The sequence below is a fragment of the Cryptomeria japonica genome, chromosome 11 (assembly GCF_030272615.1).
Source record: "Cryptomeria japonica chromosome 11, Sugi_1.0, whole genome shotgun sequence".
NCBI lineage: Eukaryota > Viridiplantae > Streptophyta > Pinopsida > Cupressales > Cupressaceae > Cryptomeria > Cryptomeria japonica.
Window position 1 is genome coordinate 137,613,644 of NC_081415.1, and position 27,290 is coordinate 137,640,933.

A 27,290-nucleotide genomic window follows, 5' to 3' on the forward strand; every position below is an offset into this window, starting at 1 on the left:
AGGACGGAGTAGCGTTGTGTACTACCACACAACTCTCAAGAGAATCCACCATTGTGACACAAGAGCTACCAGTAAACTCTCCTGCATCAACTGTCACAGTACTGTTGACGTGTCTGAAATCGCATTGCTGCAAACTCCATACGGCCAACGCAGAATAGAATAGCCAACTGATTATCCTACTCTCTCTTGAGATAAGGAAGTCTCTAATGTTGTTTTCTAAGTTTGATCAAAGGAGACTACCTCAAGGTTTCTTTTGTTAGGTCTTGACTGCGGGATCTCTCAGTGGCTTTATGTGTTTATGCTGGAAACACAAGGGGACTTACGTTTGATTGGCAATTCCATGTATAAATTCCCGGGGACCTTTTACGGTTTTCTTTCAGGTGGTGTTGGTTAATTTGAAGCTGATTTAGCAGGACTGCAGATTTCTAAAAAGGGGGATAAAATTGGGAGGAAAGAAAGGAAGGGTAGGGAGAAAGAGAACTGTAAATGTTAACTAGGACAGCAGGTTCACTCAAGCAGACAGACACCTCCAGGAAACCAAATTAAGCATCATCAGTCATTCAGACACAATGTTTGCATAAACTTAGTGCAATCTTCAAAGGAGAAACCAGATTTTCATATTACCAAATACAATATTAGAACTTCTACATTCATGATATATATATATTTGATAATCGAACTGAATCATAAAATAGCCTAGATTAACCATGCAGAAAGGAAAAAAAGCAATCAGCTATCCTCTAATGGTATGGACTGTGAAGGTTCTATCAGATGCTTGGTAAGAACTGCTGTGCAAAATGAATAGACATAATTAAAAGCTTTCTAATTTAAATGAAGAAGGAGACCATGCACTCACAAGGAAACTTGAAGGTAATTTTAATCCATTGTATTAATTCCTGCAAAATTCCTTCAGAGCTTTCGCAACAATTCAAGAACTTCCTCCTAAATGAGGGAAAACCAGTCCCCTTAAATAGGTTTCCAAAAATGGATGAATGGCCAAGATCTAATCTAGACAAGTGGCCCAGATTCATCCTTACAAAAAGGGGGACCCACACCCATAAATAGGGGGGTAAATATCTACAACTACCCCAAAGGGAGCAATAACTACCAAAAAGGATAATTACAACTTTTGAAATAATCCAAAACAGGAGGTGTACAAAAACTTTTACAATATGTTGACTAGAAGTCAACTGTCACCTTTTTGGGACAAAAGTGCACCTTTTAAGATTTGGAGGGAAAAAGGCATTTTTGAGAAACTACTTTCTCTATTCTGGTTTCACATTCTTTCTGTAGAAACTGGTCTTCGCCATGCAGGTATTCTCGCCATAAATCACGACCTGCTGCTCGTTCCTTGCGGACATATTCCTGAAACTTGATACATAATTGGAAGAGGGGACCAAAAGGTGGCATGGGAGGGTGGCGAATTTTGTAATGCATGCCTTCGAGATATTGGTCCACGTGCCTTAAACTGTCCTTCCAGCTGGAGCGGTTACGCTCGAAGCACAATATGTCTGAATGGAACTGACCAGCAAAACTCAAGTCTTCAATGGAATAAGAAACCTTATCTGCTCCCAACCTTTCCTCCCAATCCGGCCGGATTACACTGTCGGATAGGTCATTTATCCACCCCGAAACCATTGATCGGAGGATGGTCTTGCCTAGTTCTTGCATGCTCCCCAGAATTGCCTCACATGCGTCATTTTCTTTGTCAATAATTTCCTGGGCGTCGTTCTTCATGGTGACGGTCCAGTACCATTCCTTGAGAATACTGATGCTATGGGGATCTAGGATGTCAGGCAGTGTGGGAATCTGTGTATGTGTCCAGAAAAGAGCTCTTAGGAGGGGAAGGGTAGAGGCCGCTACTTCATGCATGTGAAGGGATTCCCTCTTTACTTCCAACAGCCTGACTAGAGTGAGCTCTCGATGGAGAGCCATTTCCTTTACTTCTTTGAGGATCTGTTCTCCCTTTTTCTTGATGTCTTGCACCCATTCCTTGACGGCCTTTGCGGTATCCCGAATTCCTTCAAATTCAGTTGTGGTCCTTTGCGCCAATGCCCTTGGGGGAATATGGGATTCAGAGGGGTTGTGTAATGGCCGCAGGAGCTTATCGATGTATCCCTCGGCCTGTTCAGCACGGGCCCGATACATATCCTTTTCGGCAGTGATTTCTTCGAGCTGTCTGAGTATGTTCTGCACTGAGTCCTTAAATTCCTCCTTTTCTTGCTCTTTTGTAGCTCGTCCGATGGGGACAGTCGTGATGCTATAATCTGCCAGTGTTATTTGATCTGCTGGCTTGTTCGCGGGCGGGGTGGCAATATGAAGAGTGCGGTTCCTTTGCTCATCCCTGGTTATCTTAGAGTATGTTCTTGGTTTCTTCTTCCCTTTCACTTTTGCTTGATCCATTCGTGAGAAGATGTCCTCTAGATCGATGGGTGCCTTGGTGGCGGCCCTGCGCTGAGCTCTGGCGATCAGCCACTCTTGAGGCACTGTCTGGGTTGAGGATGGGGTTAAGTTAGCACCTTGTTCTCCCATGCTTTCAACCAGCTGATCACAAATTAGCAGCTGTCCCGCCATCGGAGGGGTGAAAGAAGGAGGAAGCTCCTTGTTTGCATCTGAGTTCTCCCCTATCTCACTGAATAATTGTCTGACATCTTCTTGTGACGGTGGCTCCTTGGTTCCCTCGAGCTCATGGATCTCGTCTGTTCTTTGTTCCCCTTCGACAGTCGAGTCGTCCTTGGTTGCATGGAGGAGTAGCAATTCGTGGCGGCTCTGTTGGGTAGGTTCATGCACTTTGATCCCCTGGGTGGATGGGATTTCTCCTTCCTCTATTTGGTCACCCGGCTTAGTCGGATTGGGGCCCTTTTGCTCGGTGTCCGGCATATCTGGAGCAGGAGGATCATTGGCTTGGAATGCCTCTATGTCGCTCTGGGAAGGCGGAGCAGGTATGCAATCCAAATCTATGGCGTCGTCGGACGAACTGGGGTCCTTTGAAGATGAAGTGGTCTCTGGCCTTCTTATGGGAATCTTCTCCCTTCTTGTTCTTTTGGACGTTCGAGTCCCTCTGCAAGCCTTAGCTTTCTTTCTTTTCTCTGGTTTCTCAGCTGATGTCCTTTCGTCTTCGGAAGACCGAGAGTCGAAACTGCCCATCAGATGGTAAGTAAACTGGAGCCCCTCATGGACTAGCCTCTCGATCTGGTGATGTAACCATTGATCTGTGTATCTTGCCGGGGCTGCCATGACTGCTTCGAAATCCGTGATTGGGTCTTGAGACCAATCAACGCCTGGCAAGAGGTGCCTTACTGCTTCGAATTCTCGGACTTGGAGGTAGTTCCCCGAGTCTGTGAGCTGATCCGGGACCTGACGGTACTCAAAGAGTCGCATTTGCTGCACACTCAATCTAGAATATTCCCATCGCCTGACTTCGTAGTCATCGGAGCAATTTTTCCAATAATCTTCAATTGACTCCTTTGCTCTGTAGCGCCTACCGTAAGCTCTCTTCACCAAATTGTCATGATCAAAACATTTCCTTGGGAAATGTTCCTGTAGGCCATAAGAGGCCAGCTCTGCAAGGGACTCCTCTGCTAGGGTGGGGGTTCTCAATTGGACATCATGGCTGCCTATGATCATTGGAAATGCGAATCCAGCCTGCTTGCTCTCTCGTAATAATATGCCGGCAGGGCGTGATTGTCTTGCCACCTCCATGAGGACTACCTTATCGGTTGGGTACCGCGGAAGTCGAAGGGGGGCACCTTCGAAACCAGCTATTCGGATGTAGGAGAACCTTGGGAACTGAATGAACCAGGCCCCATACCTCTGCACTAAAATGGTAGCTTGCTCCGAGAGCCTGATGTGTAACCCTCCCTGCATTAGCCTGACTAGGCGCATTGTGAAGGCGTCGTTGACGTGTTCGTACTGACCAACCGCGTAAGCCGGGCTGCTCTTTTCCCTTTGAGCTATATCCTGGTAGTGCAGCTGCGGGTAGCAGTCATAAACCTTTACCTGACCAGGCCCATTCCCGATCTCACCTTTCATTATTAATCCTGGCAGTGGCTGGTTCTTTGCGAACATATAGACCAAATAGGAGGTCATGGTGAAATACTTCTTTGTCTCGAGTTCAATTAGCTGAGCGTGGATGTTATCACTTATGATCTGGGCCCAGTCAAACGTAGACTTTCCGGCAAAGACCTGTTCTGTAAAATAGAACATCCATTCTTCAAAGTAGTTAGACTTAGGAAGTCCCATGACTCGGCTAAGTAAGGTGACCATGTCCCCATGTTCATTATGAAAGTCACTCCTGGGGGTCTTTTTCACAATCCTGGTGCTTGAAGGCCTTTTCTCCTTGAACCATTCTTCGTTAATCAATGCCCTGCATCGGGCCGGGTTCATATCATATGCCCCTTGTGCCTCGTCCATTGTTGTAGCTATGGGATTATTTGGAAAGGGGATATCAAATGCATCACCAATAACCTCAGGGGAGAAGTCGACGATAGTTATATTTTCCAGAAGCACCAATCTGGACTTTGGTTCGTAATGCCGAGCAGCTTCCACTACTAATTCATAGTTCTGGATTGCTGGAGGAAAACCTGCTGCTTGGGCGATGCCACTTTCCACCATTTGCCTAGGCCTGCCATATGCGTTGGGCGAGAAGACCCGATCCCTGAAATCCTGAATATCAATGTGGCCAAGGTCGGTGTCACCAATGTTGTCCCAGACGCTCTGGACCTTTGACTCCCTTAACCCTCCCCTCTGATACTGATTCTTCATTCTTTCAACTTTCCGCGGGATGTTTGATTTGGATGCTCGTGAGGTTTCTGCTGCAGCGGGTGTTTTTGATGATTCTGCCGCTGATTTAGGCATTTATCCTGCACAGCCAGACACGGATTACAAGGTGATACAAGAACGATAATGCGGGTTAGATAATAACAGAAGTGTTCCAACAAACCGGGATTAGTTTAAATATCATTTTGGCTAACAATTTGATTAACTTTAACAGCATCATATTTCTGAAGATTTATGACTATGCAATCTCATTTTCGAATTTTTGGATTAATTTTCAACAGAGGCAAAATATGAGAAGTTTGAATTTGAAAAGAGATGCAGCTTCTGGCTAAACCTTGGGGATGAATCCTAAATTTCGGATGTTCGAATAACGGCGATGCAGACTTCAAGAATTTCAAATTTTGCGTATTTGCCTATTTGATTCACATATTTTTAAATGACCATACGCGATAAAGCGTACTTACCTGATTGGAGCGAATGATGAGTGATTGCCCGACCTTGTTGCGCGGGGCGAGTAGATGATCCTGCAAAATTTGAATCCCAATGGTTATCCCTCCTATTTAAATTTTCGCGGTTTGGAGGATGAAAGAGGATTTATCAATTTCACATAGTTCTGTGCCTAGCAATCTGAATTTTAAATGGTTGATGGGAGGATAATGTGGCGTCTTACCTCCTTGTTTTCGGATTTGAGAGCCCTTTCAAATTTTGAATTGCATTCCTTTTAACTTTGAATTTTGACAAAATTGAAGGCTGCGGATTTAACCTGGCTTTACTCGGTCTTCGGTTCCGTGGTTTAAAATTGCGTTTTGCGCTGAAGACTGGGTTTTGCGGTAAAAAGTTTTGCGGACTTCGGAGCTGGGGTTGGAAATGCGAGCTCCGCAACCTAATCTTCAGGGGTCCGAAGATGGGTGTTTGGCGTTTTTAAATGGTCCGAAACTCGGACTTCATCAACGTGCCTCACTCCTACCTCCGCGTTTTCCTTCGTGCTTCTGCGTTTAAACTGGCTTCGCGTTTTTCCTTGTGTTTCTTTGCCCTCTGCGTTTTTCCTCGGAGCTCAAGAAATGATCGCATTAGTTTTTTTTTAACTTTGCCTTCGTTTTTAAACTTTCACCTTCGCTGAAGGTTCGGACCTGGGGTCCGAAAATGATCGCGTTGTATTTAAACTCTCATCTCCGTGTTGGTTCGGACCTAAAGTCCGAAAATGATCGCGTTGTTTCCAACTTTCATCTCCGTGTTGGTTCGGACCTAGAGTCCGAAAAGGAGATGCGTGATGTTTTGACTTGTCTTGACTTTCGAAGCTCGGAGCTTTAGCCCGAAAAGGAGCGCGTTTTTTTTTAAACTTCCACTTTCGCCGAAGTTCGGACCTGAGGTTCGAAAAGGATCGCACAACGTTATTTTTTTAACTTGGATTTCGAAATTTCGGACGTGGGGGTCCGAAATGTGTTCGCCATGTTAAGTTTTAACTTTCACTTCGAAAGTTCGGACATGGGGGTCCGAAAGTGATATGCGTTATATTTAAACTTTCACTTTCGTGAAAGTTCGGACCTGGGGTCCGAAATGTGAGATTGCACTCGGTTTAAACCTGCCTTCATGTTTTAAACTTTTACCTTCGTAAAAGTTCGAACCTTAGGGTCCGAAAGGGATAATCGCGCTATGTTTTTGCTTTACTTTGCCTTCGCAAAGTTCGGAGCTTAAGGTCCGAAAGGGATAATCGCGCTATGTTTTTGCTTAACTTGACTTCGCAAAGTTCGGACCTAGAGTCCGAAAAGGAGCGCATTCGGCTTAAACCTTCACTTGACTTTCGCCATGTTCGGACCTGGGGTCCGAAAAGTGTTTACATTATGTCTAGACCTTCACTTTGGACGAAGTTTGGACGTGGGGTCCGAAAAGGAGATGCATCATGTTAAACTTGAAATTTTGGAACAAAGCTTTCGGCATTTACGCCCGAAAGCCAGATCAGTCAGGAGGACTCATTGGTTCATTATTCCAACGCCGATCAGCTTATGGACTGGTCACGAACTCGCTCGAGGAGACACGAGAAACTCTGCTTGGATCCTCGGGATAACGATCAAAAAACTCAAAACAGGAAAGGGGGACCCTGTCGGCGACAGGGAGCGTGTGCAACGCACAACAAGTACTGACCTCAGGAGAACTTGATGCAACTAGTGGTTCTCTACTGCTCTCAACCAAGGTACTCATCCCAGCTGAAACTTTCGTACCTATATCTGTGATAGATCTAATCACATCCTCACTACAACCAGTGGATATAAAATCCTCATCAACTGCATCTGTATATAACTGTACTATATCTGCAGTTGGTGGAGACTGTGCCAAACTCAACTCCTCGGTAAGCTCCTCAATTTGTAACTGTGACTCTTGAAGAGCCAACTCAGCACTCTGCCATGAGTCCATAGTCACCTCAAGCTCATGAGTGAGCTCATCGACCTGCTCCTCCTTTCCCTTCAATGCATCATAACAAATGCAATCCCACTTGAGAAGAAAATCCCTATCTGCAAGTAGTTTTAGATAATTTTGTTTCATCATTCCAATTGCTTCTCGAAGTGCATGTATCTCTGCAAGGGAAAAACCACTATCACCATGCTCATCTATCAAAGGAGTACTCCAACCATAGGTAGCCAACATCTGACGAGCAACATCAAAATGCTCAATGGTTGTGGCAATCATATTGTCATTCACTTTTAGTTGCCCAACCAAATGATGAGGATTTTGTAGCTTATGACCCCCATACAAGTTTTCCGGTTCACAATATGCACTATGATATGAGGCTGATTCGTCATCACTCACTACATGATAAGCAGCATCATGTGTGCTTTCATCCATGCACACCTCAACATCTAAGGTACTGCTGCTTTGTACCTCAAAGGATGGCTCAACTGATAAGGTAGAAGTTGCTGGTATGACAGTATCTTCACACACCTCCACTCTCAAAGTAACTGCATGCCCATCCAAAGCACGATCTTGGGATTCCGTATCAACATATGAATCTTCTAGCTTGTTTTCAAAGGTCTGATCTGGAAAATCAGAGTCACCATGACATGAATTCTCCACATACAATGCATCATTAGTACCCAATTTCTGAGTACTTTCATGTGACAATTCAATAGGATCATTTTGCACATGTGAAAACACTGCTGTCTCATGCTCATGCAAAGTTTCATCATCGCTGTCATGAAAATCAAAAGTAGCCTCTATATTAGAAACTTCTTGAGTCACCTCTTGCAAGGATGATGTAGATAAATCATTACCCAAAGCTGTGCTAGTGTCTTCTTGAATCAAATCAGCATGTCTATCAAATTCATCATATAAATTTCTGCATACTTCATAGGAATTTGAAGATACCAAATCATTTTGATGAAGAGTTGTATCATCCTTATGTGTAGATTCTCTATCCATTTCATGTGTAAACAATTCATGAGCTATAGTGTGATATTTCTTCCTTGCAAACTCTGTCTTATGGCAAAGACTCGGGTGCAAATCCATGTAACTCATGAAAGGAAGTTCCTTCTTATTTTTTTGAGGAAGAGTGCTATACTCCTTAAACATGCTAATCACTTCTTCTTCTTTGTTTTGTGGTGTTCGACCTTTGCTGGTAGGAAGTGAATTGAATCTTTTAGGCAACCCAAACTTTGAAAGCGTTTGCTCTAAACGCAACAACTCTCGGCTGAGCTTGTATTGTGATTGTTCAAGTTCTTTCAGTGCCTGTTTATCGCTGAACAATGTTGTCATGTAGCCCATTTTCACTACCCAACTGAAAATCAAATCAAAACTGATTTGTACACGGATGATTTTCCCACCAATTGAATGCAACCATCACCCAACAGGTTGGCAGGAAACCGCTTTGATACCACTGTAAGATCCCTTGGCTAATCTGACCCTGTTTTGCTTATATGAACACCAAGGAATATTGTCAAACATTTGGCATACAATGTTTGAAGCCGCTGTAGTGAATTCTTTCTTTGTCTTCTTTGGGTTTGTAGGCTGCAAATGAAGTTATGGAAAGCTTCTAACAATGCAAAGTTGTTATAGAAATGATATACTAGCTGTTTTAGACCTTTCCACACATGTAATGACTGAAATTAACTAGTACAGCTAGTTGACATTAAGACAAACACTTGTCATGCATCCCAAAGTACACCTACAGCCATTAGGCATTTAAGCAAACAATTGGCATGAAAGCTAAATGGCTGATCAATGTTGAATGTTACCATGAATGTGGAATATGCAAATTATATCTCCATTAAACATATGCAACCTCCAAATATTTCATGATATAATCATAATAGAAAATGAGGCAATGAAGTAATGATTTTCTAATACAATGACCATAGATAGAAAACCTGGTATTTCAATGGCTGCCTTGATATATTGGTTTGATTCTCCTCATATGCAAATCCCTTGTCAAATATATATAGCTGTTCAACCTTTCTAAATCCCCTTCTATAGAACTCCAACTACTGTAGCGCACTGTTCACGGCACTGTTCATGCGCACTGTTCACGGCACTGTAGCGCACTGTTCATGGGGGTACTGTAGACGCGGGTACTGTAGCATCTCACAAAATAAATAATGACAATGCATTGGCAATGTTTCCTCCAATATGGTCTTTCAACTTCCAGATGAAATTCATTAACCAGCTCAACATTCCATGGATTCTTCTTCAATTTGTGCATAAATAGTGACCCTGAATGAAGTCACTCCCAATGGCAAATATCAGTGATTATTTCAGCACCTCAGATGCCCTAAACTTCGAAGAATTTACGCTCTCCAAAGTGCAAAGGTTGAAACCTTGGTTTCTTCCTCTCTCAAACTTCTCCCATTTCAAAAATTACAATTCATCAATTGGATGCTGAGAATGAACTCTTGCCTTTCCTTTTGTTCTTTCCTTAAGAGAGCTCAAACACCTTCCTGGCCAATGTGGGATAAAAGATTTATTCCCACATTAAATTATTCACTTAACGCACTTTATTATATTAAAGTGACTTTATTATTATAAAGTTACTTTAGAACTTTATAATAATATTAAAATATTAAATAAATCACTTAAGTCACTTAAACTTTAATATCTCTTGATGTACTTGTCTGATTGCTAAGCTGTCTGAGCCAGGAGTCGACTCTCCCTGTTCTCCATGTGATTGGATGCCTGTCTAAAAATAGAAACCCTGAATAGTGACTTACTATAAATAGTAAGTATGTGGAACTGAGTCTAGAAATAGCTGCAAAGGCCCAATCAAGGTCGACACTACCAATAAGCTCTTTTCAGGTGTCTTTCTATTAATAGGAACCCTGACTCTCCCAAAATAGTAACTTACTATAAATAGTAAGTGTGCCAATCTGAGTCAAAAAACCTGTGCAAAGGCCAAAACCTGAATCCAGCTGAAGAGTAATGTCTCTAATCACCAAGTAATTGCCACACGAGGCCCTCTATCAATAATTGTTAGGCTACGAGGGTCAAATGATAGGCTAATTCTTACAAACTCTAATGCTCGCAAAATGGGGACATTACATTGGCCTAAAAATACAAATATCAAAAATGCCATAACAGTAGGTTCAAGAGATGGTAGCCTATACAAACTATGCAGTGATCAAAAAGAAGCACTAAATCTTGAAGTTTCAAATAATAATGAATTATGGCACAAAAGATTAGGACACCTAAGATATAATGCTCTATCCAACATAAAGAAGATTACTTCAGGACTGCCCCAACTAAAATCTGAACACACAGGCATTTGCAAAGGATGTGCCTTGGGAAAGAATGTGAAAGTTTCTTTTCCCTCAAGCGAGCACAAATCAAAAGTTATTTTAGAACTAATTCACTTAGACCTATGTGGTCCCATGTCAACACCATCCCTAACTGGATCCTTATACTACATAATCTTTGTTGACGACTACTCTCGAAAAACATGGATATATTTTCTAAAGTGCAAAGACTCAAATGAAGTACTATCTAAGTTCAAAGAATTCAAGGCACTAGTAGAAAACCAGTCAGGGAAGAAAATTAAGGTGTTAAGATCCGACAATGGGGGAGAATATACATCTGACAACTTCAAAGACTTTTGTAATTCTGTTGGGATTAAGAGGGAGTATACTGTACCATATAATCCACAACAGAATGGAGTAGCAAAAAGAAAGAACAGAACCATAATTGAAGCAGCAAAAGCCATGATGCATGACCAAAACTTACATACTTCATTCTAGGCAGAAGCTTCAAATACAGCAGTCTACATTCAAAACAAGATGTCCGCACTCAGTTCTAGAAAACATAACTCCTGAAGAAGCTTTTATAGGGAACAAACCAGACTTAAGTCATTTAAGGATATTTGGCTGTCCCATATATATACATGTTCCTAAAGAAAAGAGGACAAAACTAGAACCATCCGGAAAAAGAGGTATCTTCATTGGCTATAGTGAAAATACTAAAGGATATCGCATTTACATTCCAGGAAAAAAATCTGTTGAGATAAGTAGAGATGTAAAGTTTGAAGAAAACACTACCCTCAAAGAACCTGAGGATGATAACATTACTAAAGAAGAAGAAGATCACATAACTGAGATTGAGAGGGAGAATATCATAGAAAATTCCAAACCTTCAGACACTGAGAGGGAGGACATCATAAGAGCTTCTGAACCTCTTGTTGATGAAAATATTGAAACACTCAATAACAAGAAAAGACCTCTATGGGCAAGGAAAATGATTGAAGAGAATAATGTAGAACCAAATGAAATTTCCAAAGAAAATAAGAGAACAAGAACTCTAAAATGTTATGCTGCACTTCTAACCGAACTCACAAATTCTGAACCAACAAATGTCAGAGAAGCCTTATCAAAACAGGCTTGGAAAGATGCTATGGTTGAAGAATATCAATCTATACTAAAGAATGATGTTTGGGATATAGTGCCTAGACCAAAAGACAAATCAGTTGTCTCATCCAAGTGGTTATTCAAGATCAAATATACATCTGATGGCAGCATTGAAAAACATAAAGCTCGCTTTGTGGCAAGGGGATTCTCTCAGAAAGTAGGAATTGATTATGAAGAGACATTTGCCCCAGTTGCCCAGTATACGTCAGTAAGAACAATCATTGCAATTGCAACATCCAAAGGATGGAAAATTCACCAAATGGACGTAAAGACTGCCTTCGTAAATGTTTCAATTGAAGAAAAAGTATATATAGAACAACTAGAAGGATTCACCATACGTGATAAAAATTGCTATGTTTGTAAAATACAGAAAGCTCTCTATGGGTTAAAACAAGCACCTAGGGCTTGGTATGCAAGGATAGACAACTATGTCTCCAAACTAGGGTACTCCAAGAACCTAGCAGATCCCAACATCTACTTCAAGGCTTCAAATGGCAATATGATTATATTGGTCCTTTACGTGGATGATGTTTTGATAACAGGAGAGGATAATCTCATTAAGAAATGTAAGCAAGATCTGGCAGCAGAATTCGATATGAAGGATCTAGGGCTTCTACATTATTTTCTGGGATTAGAAGTATGGCAGAAGAAAAACTACATCTTCCTAAATCAAGGAAAGTACACCACATATATTCTAACTAGATTTGGGATGATGGAGTGTAAGCCATTAGCTACACCAATGGAAACTAATTTGCACAAGCTGAAAATTGAGGCAGAAGATTCAGAACCTACAGATCCCACACCTACAGATCCCACACTCTACAGACAAATCGTCGGTTCACTCATGTATTTGGTAAATACTCGTCTTGATATCTGCTATGCTACAAATGTATTAAGTCACTTCATGTGTGAACCTAAGAAGATACATCTAATGGCTGCTAAACACATTCTAAGATATTTACGAGGCACAATCGGACTTGGCTTAAAGTATGAAAATGTTGAGATTCAACTTGAAGGATATTCTGATTTTGATTGGGCCGGAAGTACCACTGACCGTAAAAGTACTACAGGGTGTTGCTTCAGTCTTGGTTCTGCTATGATATCTTGGTTCAGCAGAAAACAGTCAGCAGTTGCACAAAGCTCCACCGAAGCAGAATATATAGCAGCCTCCATGGGAGCTCGTGAAGCGGTATGGCTAAGAAAGTTATTATTTGGATTATTTGGAAAAACTCTGAATTCAATAATAATTCACTGTGATAATCAGAGCTCTATCAAGCTCTCAGTAAATCCAGTTTTTCACAATCGATCCAAACATATTGAGATCCGTTATCACTACATAAGAGATATGGTAGATTGAAACGTCATAAAACTAGTGTACATCAGTACTGAAGAACAAAATGCTGATATCTTCACCAAGCCACTTGCAAGATTGAAGATAGAATACTTCAGAAGTAAACTTGGTATGACTAGATTATAATTGAGATTATTAGGATGCAATTCCTACCATGTGTAATTTGTTCATGAATAAATAAATAAAATGTATATTGCAATATTCTAACTGTGTTCAAGAAGATGACGATCTTCTTATGTTTAAGGTTACTATTTCAAGGTGACGATCTTGACAATAGTTGACCAAGTGTCAAGATTGACTACATTAAGTTGTTGTCCCGGACTGTGCCGGATATCTTGATCCTAAAGTATGTGATCATCTCATGATTGACTTCTTAAGTGATTGTCCCGGACTGAGCCGGATATCATGATATTGAGTTTATTGTCATGACAAGACTATATTAAATGTTGTCCCGAATTGTGTCGGAAGTCATGACAGAATATGCTCCCAAGAAAATTACTTAGATCCACTCCTGCTAAGAGGGAGTGTTAAGATATAGCCCTCATGAATCTAACTAATGGTAAATCGGTTATTATCTGGAGAGTGATATATTAACAGAGCATACAGTTTGGAAATTAAACATAAACAAACGAATTGTTATGAACGGTTGCCTCCGTAGGGACATGTCCATATGTGGCAATTGCCACGCATGGACATGTCCCTACGTAGGCAACCTTTCCTCTTGTATTTAAACCGGATTCAATGATGGAGACGATAAATAACTCACGGCAATCAGTCTTCCAGAATCACTGTCATTTTTCTTTGATCCATATTTCACAACAACTCCGTGGTTTGGCGCGCTTGAGTTGGAGTAGTATTGGGATGGGTGATCTCCCGAGAAGTCCCAACGCTTCACCCCTCTGAGCTTCACCTAGATGCAATGAGTGCTAAGTGGATCATTCATTCTCATGAGAGATGGGTTCTTGTGAACCACTCCTCATGAAACATGGGTCAATGAGTTTGACTCAGAACTACACAGTTGAACCCTGATAGTAATATCATAAATGAAACCTTTCTCATTTTAAGGCCAAAGGTTGGAAAATCATTGCCAAACCTAAACTAAACAAAGAAAATCACTAAGATAGCCAATGAAACAGAGGGGTCCCCATTTGCAATGGGGCGTGTGTGTTTACAACACAATAGGTGGTTTCATCGAAGTTCAGGCAGATTTTTCCCAAGTTTGTTTAGGATGAACCCATCATGGTTTTCTTGCATCCTATGTGGATCCATAGGCATATGAAGGTTGGATCTTGGCATGGCAAGGGATGAATCGGCCATAGTTGAAAAACCTGGACTTGGCAATAACTTGGCATGCCCAAAAATTTTAAAACTAGGGACTTGACAAAAACTCCAAAAAGCCTCGGCAATTTTATCGAACATTTTATATACATGAATGTTTAAAAATATTCTTCAGAAACACACATATTACTAAATTTGTTGAACACATTACTAATTTCCATCATAAATAAATCAAAATTAGAATTTAATACATACCATAGGCCAAAAAAAGTTCAACACTAAATGAGTTATAATGCCACTTCCACTAGCCATGTCATATGTAGAAGTTGCCTCATCTAAAGAGATTTTTGGCAAGTAGTGAAATAATAACATCTGCGTAGGTGCACTCAAAGTTATATCCCAATTCCCTGTTGCCCCCTCATTGTAATCAAGTTTTTTATTTGAGAGATTCCAATAACTAATGGATAATTAGGAGTGAAGACCCAAATGAGGTTGAGGGGTAGTGGCCTTCATGGGGTTGGGGGTAATGCCCCCGGTGGGGTCAAGGGGCAGTGCCCTTTGTGGGGATTTGGGGGCAACGCCCCCAACAAGGTCAACGTGCAGTGCCTCTATAGGGGTTTGGGAGCAACGCCCCCAATGGGTTCGAGGGGTAGAAAATTAAAGCCTTTGAAACCTTTACCACCAATGAAAATTGTGCTTCTTTAATTGCAAGCAAGAAACAATAAATTATATGAACTTAGACGAGTTTTTAATACAAAATTCAACCTAGGATTTTTTGCATTTACTCATGACTTTAATAGGAAAATATCAGTGCAAGTTTTTCAAAAACTCATTGGAGAGATTTTGGGAAAGTAACTCGCTTGGCATTCTGAATTAGGAGTACTCAAGAGTCAAAAGAGTGTTTGGAGAGTTTTCCAAGAATGGTTGATCAGCTACTTAGTTTTAAGTAGATTGATACAGAGATCATAGCATGCATACAACTTGGTGAATATTGGTAGGTCTTTAGAGTTCATTTCCCCTTGTTTTATAGAGTTTCCACATATTGATTAAACAAGATGGTGTTTGAACTAACACAAGAAGGTTATCAAAAAAATTCCATCTTATATTTAGACTGTACTAATGTATTTCTTTTTAGTAGATGATTTTCTCTTTGGTAGGATAAAATTAGCTAATTCAGACAAAGTTCTCTTGTTTTCTTCAACCATTATCACACACTATTATTAGCTCATATATATTTTTCTAAGTTTAAGGGATAGATTTATGCAGATAGTATAGCATTGGAGAGTTTTGGAAATTTTGTGTAAGTAAATTCAGATCTGACGTTACGTGTCTCACTACCTGACCCATCATCAGCAAACACCTTGAAGAGAATGCTTGAGAAGTTCACTTATATTAGAGTTTGATTCCATGTTTGTATGAAGTTACTTTCAATCTTTGATTTCTTAAATGTTTTGATGGTCATTTGCAATGAAGGTTACTGTCTCATTAGTGTCAAAATATTATTGTATTTTGATCTATGTTAAGATTCTCAATCATATTTCACTGTGAGGCTCATAATGTCAAACAGCATTTTGAATCTCATAAAACCTGTTTGAATGTCCTTGCGCTTGCTATTGCTAAACATTTCTACCAACAAAATTATTTTTGTACATCTGAATAATTGGCAAGCTACTCTCTTAATGTTGTAAGATGCTTCATATGTATATTTGATATCATGAGAAAATTTGTTTAACTTGGGCAAGAACCCCAATGCATAAAGAATTGTTTTGTTTTGGTATTAAACTCTTTTATTTATTTGTCCATAAAATCTGATAAATCTGTTCTTTTATAAATCTTCCACAGCATAAAAACTCACATGGTTTTGTGTAGCCTTGAACAGAGTAAGGAGGCAAGGACATTTTTTTAAATAGGTAAAGTGGTTATTGCAGGTTGCAGAGTTAATCGAGGAACAACTTATTTTACTTGGGTGTGTAGCAATTGAAGACAAGCTACAAGATGGTGTTCCCACGTGCATTCACACTTTGCTGCAAGCTGGTATCAAAATTTGGGTTTTGACTGGAGACAAGATGGAAACTGCAATCAATGTTGGTTATGGTATGCAAAGTTGTTTACCCTAGCAATTACCTTATAATATTGACTTGACCAACAGGAAAACAAATTTATGTCATATGCCTGTCAAAGTGGATAGCACTTTCCTGGTTTATTATGCAAAGAGGAAATGTTGAAAATGAAGAAGGAAATTTTAGTTGAGAATTGAAGAATTTTAGCTTTAAATAAGTAATAATGTATGGTACAATAATGTTTGTTTATTTTTTATAATGATTATGCATCCCATATTCCTATATAGGCTACGTCTGCCATGCACACATATACAGATGCGGTAGATGATAAAATCTAACATTAGTCTATAGGAATAACTAGAACAACATGACAATGCATTGACACATGAAATATTGATTATAGTCTAACATAATCACCATAAGCTAGAACTTAGAAGCATACAAGAGAACATAACATCGTCATTATAGAACAAATAATGTGCACATCTTCAATAATCAAGCCTCAATTAACAGAATGATATAATAATAGGCTAGAGGAGCTCCCAACAATGATTAACACCTAAAGTAGCTGTGAAGGTTGATGCCACTAGTCCCATTAATCACCCCTAAACTTCAAAACGGAATTAATTATATGTTGCTAGTTCAAGTTTGGTAATACGCCAATTTGGGTTGGTATGGCTGGGTTTGGCCACATGCACACACATGCATGCTCATACACCCTTGCTCATGCACATGCACACATGCATACACACACCCTTGAGTACCTTGTTGCAGGAATGCATGGCCACATATAAACACACCCTTGATTGCCCAGCCACATGACCACATGCTCAAATGCATGCACACATGGGTGCACACACATACACACACTAAACCAGTTCAGGTGTAATCTCCCCATTTCTTTAGCCTCTCAGTGGTGTTAGCCTTTCTTTCTCCGAAGGCTAAGTGGAGGAATAAGGAGAAATTAATTTAATTTCTTATAAAGTCATTAAATAAATAAAAACTAAAAGGTGACTTTATATTTAATTAAATTAATTAAAAAGTGACAAAAATAAAATATTAAATTATAAAGTCACTTAAATAATATTATTTTATTGGGATGGAATCTTCTAGAAGGTGGTCGTTACGTGTGTGGAAAAAGAAAAAAATAGGGGACGAGCTTCATTGTTTTGGCATGGATTATTTGATATCTTATTGTGCTTGTTAGCTTTGTGGAACCTAGGGTTTCTGCAGCTTATCTTCAGCCATTGGGAACGGAAACTCTCAAGTGGTAATGCGATTTTGAGGTGGTGAAAGATCTTCCGAATTATCGCTGGTTGTGAGCTCTACTTCAGGAATTCAACTTTGAGCTTATTGTGTTGTGTTTCAGCATTCATGGAGGTGGAATTGGGAGAGGGTTTCAGCTATATGGTCAATTGACATCCATGTTTTTGTATCTGCACTTAGGGAAAAGATAGGTGATTTTTTGTATGAGCTATTAGAGGTGATTTGGGAAGATTCGAGGGAGTTTTTCAGTTATATACCAGGTCTGCCTTAAGGGTCGAACAGACCTATTGAGCTTCATATTTTTGTTCATATCTTCTGATTGAAGGGGTAGAATTTTGTGGGCATTGGTGCTTTGGATTTGCCTTCCTGAGACAATCATTTTCATCATATATTTGGCACTGAGGACTGCTGTGTAATGATCTGGACCTGTATGGTGCCAAAAGGCTGATCTACTGTACGGTGGCTGGGTGGCCGTACGGTAGGAGAGGAAGGAGAGTCGTATGGTGTAAGTGTCGCACGGTGGAGTGAGGGGGGCCGTACGGTGATGTCAAGCAGGCCGTATGGTGGAGCTCAAGAGGGTTGTACGGTGGTGAGGAAGGTGTATGGTGGGGCCAAAGGAGGTCGTACGGTGGGGCCAAAGGAGGCCGTATGGTGGTTAGGAAGGTGTACGGTGGGGCCAAAGGAGGTCGTACGGTGGTGAGAAAAGGAGGGTGGTAGTACAGTGTGAGGCTATGAAGGTGCAGTCATACGGTGAGCTTCAGCAGTTGTGTGGTGATCTTCCGGAGTAATGGATTCTGAATATTAGGAGTTCTCCTTATGTATGTAAACCAGATTAACAGATACGCAACTGGATAAAGTAAACAATGATAAAATTCAAGATTTGCCAAATCCGGAACGAGTACAAAGACAGCATAGGGTGAGAGGTGAACCTCACTGAAACTGCAAATACCAAATAGGGAGGATCTTTCACCTCCGAAATGGCGGATAACAGAATTCCAATAGGAATTCGCACAATAGAGAAAAGATACCAAAAATTTGCATACCTACAACAATGACTAACATGGCCATATATATGGGCTCCGGGAAACTTCCCGAAGGGTTACAAACGGGCCGACATGACCAACCAAAACTTGCCTAATCTAATTAAATAAAAGGGCCCGAAAGATTTGTTATTAAATTTGGGGCCTTACAACAAAGTAATTAGATTTATTATTTAATTATATCTGGGACATCACATGCTGGAATTATTTATACTTCATCTGCAACAGCAATAGGGGCGATTTTGAAGAAATACCTGATTTGGCACTAGGAAGGCATCAAGACATTTGTAATTGTTTGTTTCTTCATTCCTACTTCAAGGTGACTCATTTTGGTAGTGATTGAAGGGAGAATTAAGTGAGATACTGCATCCATTTCAGATCTGAAACAATTTGAATCAGACTGTCAAGTTCCCCACGATTTCTGCTTATAGCATCCCATATTAGCATTGAATCTCCTTAAGAATGGTAGCGCCACAATTGGAGGTTGAAGGCGTCCATTTTTGGAGATGAAATTGAAGGCTAGCGGCTGATCATCAATTATTATCAGACCATCTTTCTGCAGCAGGGGCGATTCTGGAGTTGACAGTGTGGGGGCTTCATCATTCGTGGTATTGCTTGCTTCTTCCTAACAGAATTAAGCGAACTACAAACAGGTTCTCTTTACCACTTGAAGTTGATGGTATTGCAAATAAAGTTACTGTTATAACTACCATTGACAGTCATATATCATTATCTGAAGTCAGCAGTCTGTGCATTCATTTACTAAGCTTTAAGCTTATTGATTGTATTGGTGTTTGCCTCTAATAAGGGGCCTGTTCTGAACTATATATATATGCTGTTATAAATTTAGATGATGCCTGCCATATGTTTGACAAAATGTCATTAGCTGTAATGATGATTTGCACTTGCTCTAGATATGTATTTTCTTCATGTGGTCTAGAAAATTCACATTTCCATTGAAGTCATTGCAATTATATGTTTGCATCCATTAGACATACTGCAAGCAACCATTAGAAAGCCATCAGATTTCTAATAGCAGCAGGTCTAAGGGTCGAAGGACAATTGTTCAAAGATATTCCTTGTGTCATATGTGCTTGTTTTCAGCATAACACACAAGTTATACTAGCTGTCCAGACTGCATTACACGCAGGTTATACAGACAGAAAACTAGAACAGCAGATTGTCAGCCAACTGTTTGCAAATATTCCTTGCATTTTAATCTATCTACTGCAGGGGATATTACGTCAGGTTTGGGATATCACTGATTTTACTTTTCCCTTGGGTTTGGTGTGGCTGGTTTTAGATGTACATACACACATTAGACCATAAATGCACAAAATGTACAAAATTGAATACCTAATTGAGAACACAGCTCATAATTGATAATGTAAAGTCGTTTGTCATATTATAAATGTTAAAGATAATCAAAATGGTTTATATTCATAGTAGCAAATCTTGGAGTTGGGATTAATTGGACAAACCAAAAGCATAAGTGGAACTCAATTACTTGAGATTTTATTGAACAAAAAAGGAAACAAAAAAACACATTACTTTTCCATCCAGCACTAGCCAAAACAATTTTTATATGTTTTGCTCTTTAAAACAAGAGAGGTCTGGGAGTTGCAGCCCCTATCAGGGTTGAGGGGTAGCTCCAAATTCTTCATGAAAACACTTGTAAGGTAGTGTTGTGCCTTGCACATACTCCCTGTGATCGACAGGGTCCCCCCTTTTCGTTTGTAATGTCCCCACTTTGAAATAAAAATTTAATAATAAATGGTAATAATAAATAATAGTAATAAATAAAATTAAAATATTTAATTAAAATATAAAATAATATAATTAAATATAATTAAATATGATTAATTAAAAATTAATTAAGTTAATGAAAAGTCAAAAGACATGAAGGGAAAAGTTGTGACTCCCTCAACAATGAGATATAAAAGGGAGAAGAGAACCTCAATTGAGAGGGGGAATAATTTGAAAATGAGAAGTGCAGATCTGATTTAAATAATAAGTGCAGATCTGATTATGAGAGGTTGTGTCCCTTTCAAAGGGCAGAAATAATGAAGAGTTGCACTCTTTCAAAGGGTGCTAATGGTGAAAGGGCGTGTCTCTTGCCAAAGGGTATACACGATGAAGTGATGTGACCTCTCCCTCACATTGAGAGATATAAAAGAAAGGAATCAAAGCATCCAATAACATCACCATGGATTGATAAGATCAGAACTGTTATTAAGTTACAGGTAGTAACACCTTTGTTCTTGGTGGTATGCATGGGGATGAGCTGAGAATGTATGCTTAATATATGAAACCTGATAATGTTTTCATGCAAAATTAATAGTAATATTAATATGGACTGCAATATGTATGACAGTCATACTTAATTTCATATATATATTCATAATACATAAGAAATTAGTATACTTATAGTCTAAATCATGTTATTACTGTCAGTATTTAAGAAGATGGGAATGAGATGTTCCAAAGAGGGGCAGTCTAAATCCAAGCAATAGATTAAGTCCCAAGATAGGGTGGGGATCAGCGACTCATAAGCCTTGAGGGTATAGACCAAAGATAGGTAAGGGCTTGGATCTGTAAACTTTGAGGGAACCTATTGTATTTGGTGTCCAAGCGCTTTGGTAACATACATAAACCCTTCTCCCTTAAACTAAAGTAGTAGCAGGGTCTGATATCTATATTAAAAACAATGAATCATGAAATTAATCATCTAATGAGGAAAATAAATAAGAACTTGTTAATAATTAATTGAAGAATATCAATCAATTTTAGTATATTGAAATATATCAAGTAGGGGACATTATATCATTGTTTTGTCTCGTTGAGGTCTTGCGTAGGATTTTTTGTCTAGTAGATAGAGTAGATTGCAAAAGCAAGAAATTTGAACTTGAAAAGGGTGATCCGACTTGAAATTGAGCTAACTTAAGTCCTAAGTCCTAGAGATTTCACACCTCGAAAATAGGGATTTGATGAACAGCTTGGATGCATTAATATGTTGAGTGCAATTCCTTTTGCAAGTGGATATTGAATGAGAGAGAGACCGCCGCCTTTGGAGCCTTCATGAGGATGGAGAAACTATGCAAGTCAAGCAAAACACCTAAGGCAAAGCAAATTGCAATATTGACACAATTGCCAAGACAAAATCATGCTTTTGAACAAAGAGTTGCAAACTCGCCTGATGGTCTTGTTGGTGTCTATTTTATCATCTACCATACATTAGAATAAAATATCCAAAGACACTCTATCCTCTCTTGAAAAATCACCGCTTATGCTAATATCATATGGCGATTCCAAGGTTTCTTTTGTCAGGCCTTGACATGCGGATAAGCTCAATGGGCATTGTGATATACTGGTAATACACAAAGGGACTTACGCTTGGCTTGTTCAATTGACGATGGACATTTATCGTTAGGGTTTTGGATCATGGACTTCAAGAAAACTGAAAAGGAGATAAGGGTTTAGATATTCTAGTCTATTACTGAGAATTCAAGAGACGGTAAAGACTGGGTGAAACTAATAACAACACTTTGTTACACCACACTTAGGACATTTACGCAAAGCATGTGCAATCTTCTAAGGTTGTACTCAAGATTTTCACACTTATGAATAATACCAACAATTGAACAATATTACTCAAAGTAGAAGTTAAGCATCCACATCAAAAGCTCAGGCTAACTTTACACATTGAATGAAAATCATCCATCCAACAAAAGTATGAGCAAAAAGTTTCACCAATCGAAACTATCAAATCCTTCATTCATCTAGCGTACATGAAATAAAATCTAAACTATGATGAGGGGTAAGAACCATGCAGACTCCAAAATAAGGGAAATAATCACTATCAATTCGAACAATGTATTACTTATTATTTTGGCAATCCTAAGCAACAATTGCTTATCTCAACATGTTTTGCAACATGCTCCCATAATTTACAAATGAGGGGTTGAGCTCAATTTATAGGCTCCCCAATTACAATTCAATGGCCAGGATTGATTTCCAATCAATAGCCGAGATTAAAACAACCTAACCCTTATCCAAGTTTTCCAAAATACGTCAAATATCCATTGGATGAGAGACAAGTGGCACAAGATGCTATTTTTTAGGATTGCACCCCCTTCTTCTGTTGAGAGGCGGTGTGTTCAATGAACTTGGACATGCTGACCTAGAACAATTGAATATTCTCCTTGAATTTTCCAATTTGTGCCAAAAAATTGCCTAAGTATGGAAATTTGTTTGGAATAGTCTTCTCGCCATCATTTGATTGGGAGCTTGTCTTCAACTCTTCAGGAGATGAAATCCTTCAAGAAATCTGGAATTTCCGCTAAGCCAGAGGACTTTTCTTGATGCTTGGAAACTCTTCCAAGTGCTTGAATTTTGCAGAGGAATTCTCCTGTGCCTTCTGAAAGATCCCAAATGGATCCTTTTGTTGTTGCTGCTGTAAATTCTTAATTAAACATACTATATTTTTGTAATTTTCTGGTGATCTTATGGAATAGACAGAAGTTGCAGAAAGGGATTGTTTCTTTTTGGTTTTTGATGTTATAAGTAAAGTAATTGATAAATAGCAACAACTGTGAAATAAACATTAAACAATGTTCATATGTAAGAACACTTAAGCAATCTGAAAATACTGTAAATCATACCAGGCAAATAACCTAGTTTTGTATTCTGCAAGAATCCATATATTTATTTGGAGTTGTTCTCAATCTGGATTGATGCCAGATGGAGGAATATTACTGGCAACAAACAAGGAAGACCAAATAAACTGAATACAACCCTTCAAGCCAACATACAAACAAGGCGTGGTTGCAAAGGAGGCGTGGAAGCTGCTGCAAATCACATGCCAGCTGCAATAGACTAGCCGCCCTATTGAAACCCCCAATATGCACGCTAAATCTTCAGGCCAAGAAGATGTGTCTTCTACCTCTGACAATCTCTGTGCAATCCTGGATAAATCCACTGTCAACTCCTGCTGAGGGCTACGTCCCAGCAAGCTCAGACCTGGGGTTTGCGTCCCAGACCAAAATCACTCTTCCAGAGCAATTCCCAAATTCGCAAGTTTCAAAATGATAAAAGATGCTATCAATTAGGTTTTCATCTCCTTATAACTCCTTTCCCTTTGCAAGTCGAACCCTAAAGAATAATAAAGCTTGCGCTTTATAATTAAAGTGACACTTTCCCAATTATGTTGTCAAACTATAGAAAAATATCACTTTATTGCGAATAAATAGCTTCAAGCATCCAAAAAGACATCGGGAGGTGAGAATTAGGTAGCAAAGTTCAAGACCTTTCCAACGAGCTATAACACATAGGCATATCAAACCAGCTGAAGCCAAAAATCCCTTATTACTCCGAAATGGCTATATACATAGCCTTATTTTAATTTATTTAAATGCTAACTTAGGAAATATTTAAATATATTAAAATATTTCCATAGATCCAATAATAGCCCAAAATAACCAACCAAACATGAATCTGACTTTGACACCTGTCTGTGACTGATGCCGGACAAGATGGGCCAACTGGCAGTCCCATCCCAAAAATCTAGGGATGCTCCTAGAAACTAGGAAACACACCCAATCTTCCTGAAACTGAAACCATGGTATGGTCCCGTGGAACCTCAAATATGGAAACTGCCACAACCTCCTAAAAAGTACGAACCTCTCTCCAAACACCTGTAACTGCTCAAAAGGATCCTGCTCTGCTTCTTGGTCCCCTAGGTGGTCATTCAGTCAACTGCCAGTTCTCCCTAAAAAATAGGAGACCTCGTCTGAAGGTCCGAAACGGCTCACAGAGCCCCTGCAAAGCTCCATGACCCTCAGAATGAGTCCCCTAACCATGTCGTTGACCTATGGGAACTCGAATGGTAGGTCAAACCCTGCTCATCTCATGTCACCTAGAAAAGGGGACATTACAATCTTCCCTTCCCGAAGATTGCTTGCCCTCAAGCAATCTGCACCTGCATGCTGAGAACCAATTCACTAGATCCCATATAAATCTGATAAACATTACTTCTGCCAACCACCGCGCTACTCTGATATAAACATTTGTATACCCAAAGTGAAACAACTCATCACGGATCCACTGAAGAAATACACCACACATGTCAATACCAGGATCCCAAATCTTTGCACTGTCATATCCATCCATCATGTCAATACTCATTATACTGCTGTTGTGAACCTGAACATCATCTAACCAGCTAAGAACTTCACTCCAATTGAAGCCACAAGTACTACCAACCATCAATGCTGATATGAATCCATCAATGAGCCAATTTCCAACAAGTAAATTGTGTTGAATACTTTTCCAAGACCTCCAAACAGTTGTTGTAACTTTACCTATATTTCCACAAATTAATGTGCCTTCATTAAAGGTTGCTAAGTAAATGTTTTGTTGAGCCATGTAACAAATGAAGTCCCTTACATGCTGATCTTCATAGCCGACTATCAAATCTTAGAAAACTGAGTCACCAATCAATAAGTACAACGCTGCCTTATCATATGAAAGAGGTGACAAAATCAAAGGTGCATTGGGAACATCTTCTATGCCAATCAAGGATAACTCATTAGTGGCTGGTCCACTATGAGCCTCATTATCAATTCCATCACCACCATGAAAAAAATAACCAATATCAGATGAAAAATCAGACTTAGATAGCTCTTGTTCCTCCTTACCAATATGGTGATGAGTATCATGAATGTGCTGAAGTTGAAGCTTGGCCTGATGAGCTATAAACTTGCTTGCTTGGCTCTTGCCAACCATCCTTCATTCATCCTCTGCGATTGCTCTATATCAGCTGTCCCAAAATGCACAAAATCTGATTTATGATGGATTGTATTATTCACATTATCATAAGCCATGATTGCACCATGTGTACCTTCAAGTCTAGAATGCAAATCATTATTCTCTTCTTGACCAAAGGCTGCCATATCTTGAGGAAGAGAAGTTATATCACTTTTGTTATGAACCTCATGGGGTGGCTCGAATGACATGCTAGAGGCTGCTGCTTTGCCAAGTTCAACATACACCTCCCCTATCAAGATAGACTCACACATTCGTCAAACTCTCCTCAGAACCATCACCATTAGGCACATTTTCTGTTTTGTTCCCATCTTCTAAGGTCTGATTTGAAAAATCAGACTCATTATGACATGTATCTTCAATATCAAAAGCACCAGTAACACCCAAACAGTGACTGTTTGCCTGAGATGACCCCTCACAACCATCATCTTCATGCACCAAAGCATCGAAATCTTGATTATGCTCAGTAGTAAGACTGCTGTCATAAAAGTCAGGGCTGCTATGGCTTGTTTTCCCCTTGCATCCCTCTTGTTTAACACTCATATATTGCGTGCCAACTGTAAGAATCCCTCCTACAACTTCCTCCTCATGTGTCATGACCTTTGAATCATCATCGTGTTCACATGAAGGACTGCTGTTATAAAAATGAGAATGGTTGCCATACCTTTGTGACATGTTTTCAACATTCATAGGTATCACTTCATCCCTTATAGCATGTTCATCAAATTCCTCATAGAGATTTTTACAAACCTCATTTATGGATGAGTCAATCGGTTCTTCTCTTTTTATTTGCAGCTGATATGAATTCATACCATCTTCAGCTTCATCTGGAATACCCATAAATTGGGTGAAGGTAAGCATATCCTGTAGCTTTTTTGGAAGGGAGCAATACCCATGATAGTTGCTTATGACTGTATCATTGAATGTTTTAACAGGGGGCCTCCTTGTACTTTTAGATGTAGTTGTACCTCTAGTGTGTCTTGAACTCTTTGAAGGTGTTTGATCAAATTCCCTCCCTGCTTGTTTACTTTTACATAACCCTATCATGATGATTCTTTTTATGTCTAACTGAAAACCAAATCCAATCACACCAAGTGAATGCAATTACCACCCCACAGGCTGGCAGGATTAGGCTCTGATACCACTAAAAGATCCCAAATGGATCCTTTTGTTGTTGCTGCTGTAAATTCTTAATTAAACATACTATATTTTTGTAATTTTCCGGTGATCTTATAGAATAGACAGAAGTTGCAGAAAGGGATTGTTTCTTTTTGGCTTTTGATGTTATAAGTAAAGTAATTGATAAATAGCAACAATTGTGAAATAAACATTAAACAATGTTCATATATAAGAACACTTAAGCAATCTGAAAATACTGCAAATCATACCAGGCAAATAAACTAGTTTTGTATTCTGCAAGAATCCATACATTTATTTGGAGTTGTTCTCAATGTGGATTGATGCCAGATGGAGGAATATTACTGGCAACGAACAAGGAAGACCAAACAAGCTGAATACAACCCTTCAAGCCAACATACAAACAAGGCGTGGTTGCAAAGGACGCGTGGAAGCTGCTGCAAATCACGTGCCAACTGAAATAGACCAGCCGCCCTGTTGAAAACCCCAATATGCACGCTAAATCTTCAGGCCAAGAAGATGTGTCTTCTACCTCTGACAATCTCTGTGCAATCCTGGATAAATCCACTGTCAACTCCTACTGAGGGCTACGTCCCAGCAAGCTCAGACCTGGGGTTTGCATCCCAGACCAAAATCACTCTTCCAGAGCAATTCCCAAATTCGCAAGTTTCAAAATGAT

The 27,290-nt window shown here is 39.6% G+C and overlaps 1 protein-coding gene across 5 annotated transcripts in view; it reads left to right on the forward strand.

Moving 5' to 3' along the window:
• Nucleotides 1-27,290, forward strand: part of LOC131032649 (phospholipid-transporting ATPase 3) — a 417,034-nt gene that overhangs the window by 292,208 nt on the left and 97,536 nt on the right. For all 5 annotated transcript variants that reach the window (XM_057963683.2, XM_057963680.2, XM_057963682.2 and 2 more), the window contains exon 20: nt 16,215-16,380. In XM_057963683.2, the coding sequence (XP_057819666.1) occupies nt 16,215-16,380 (166 nt within the window). The remainder of the gene's footprint in view (nt 1-16,214; nt 16,381-27,290) is intronic.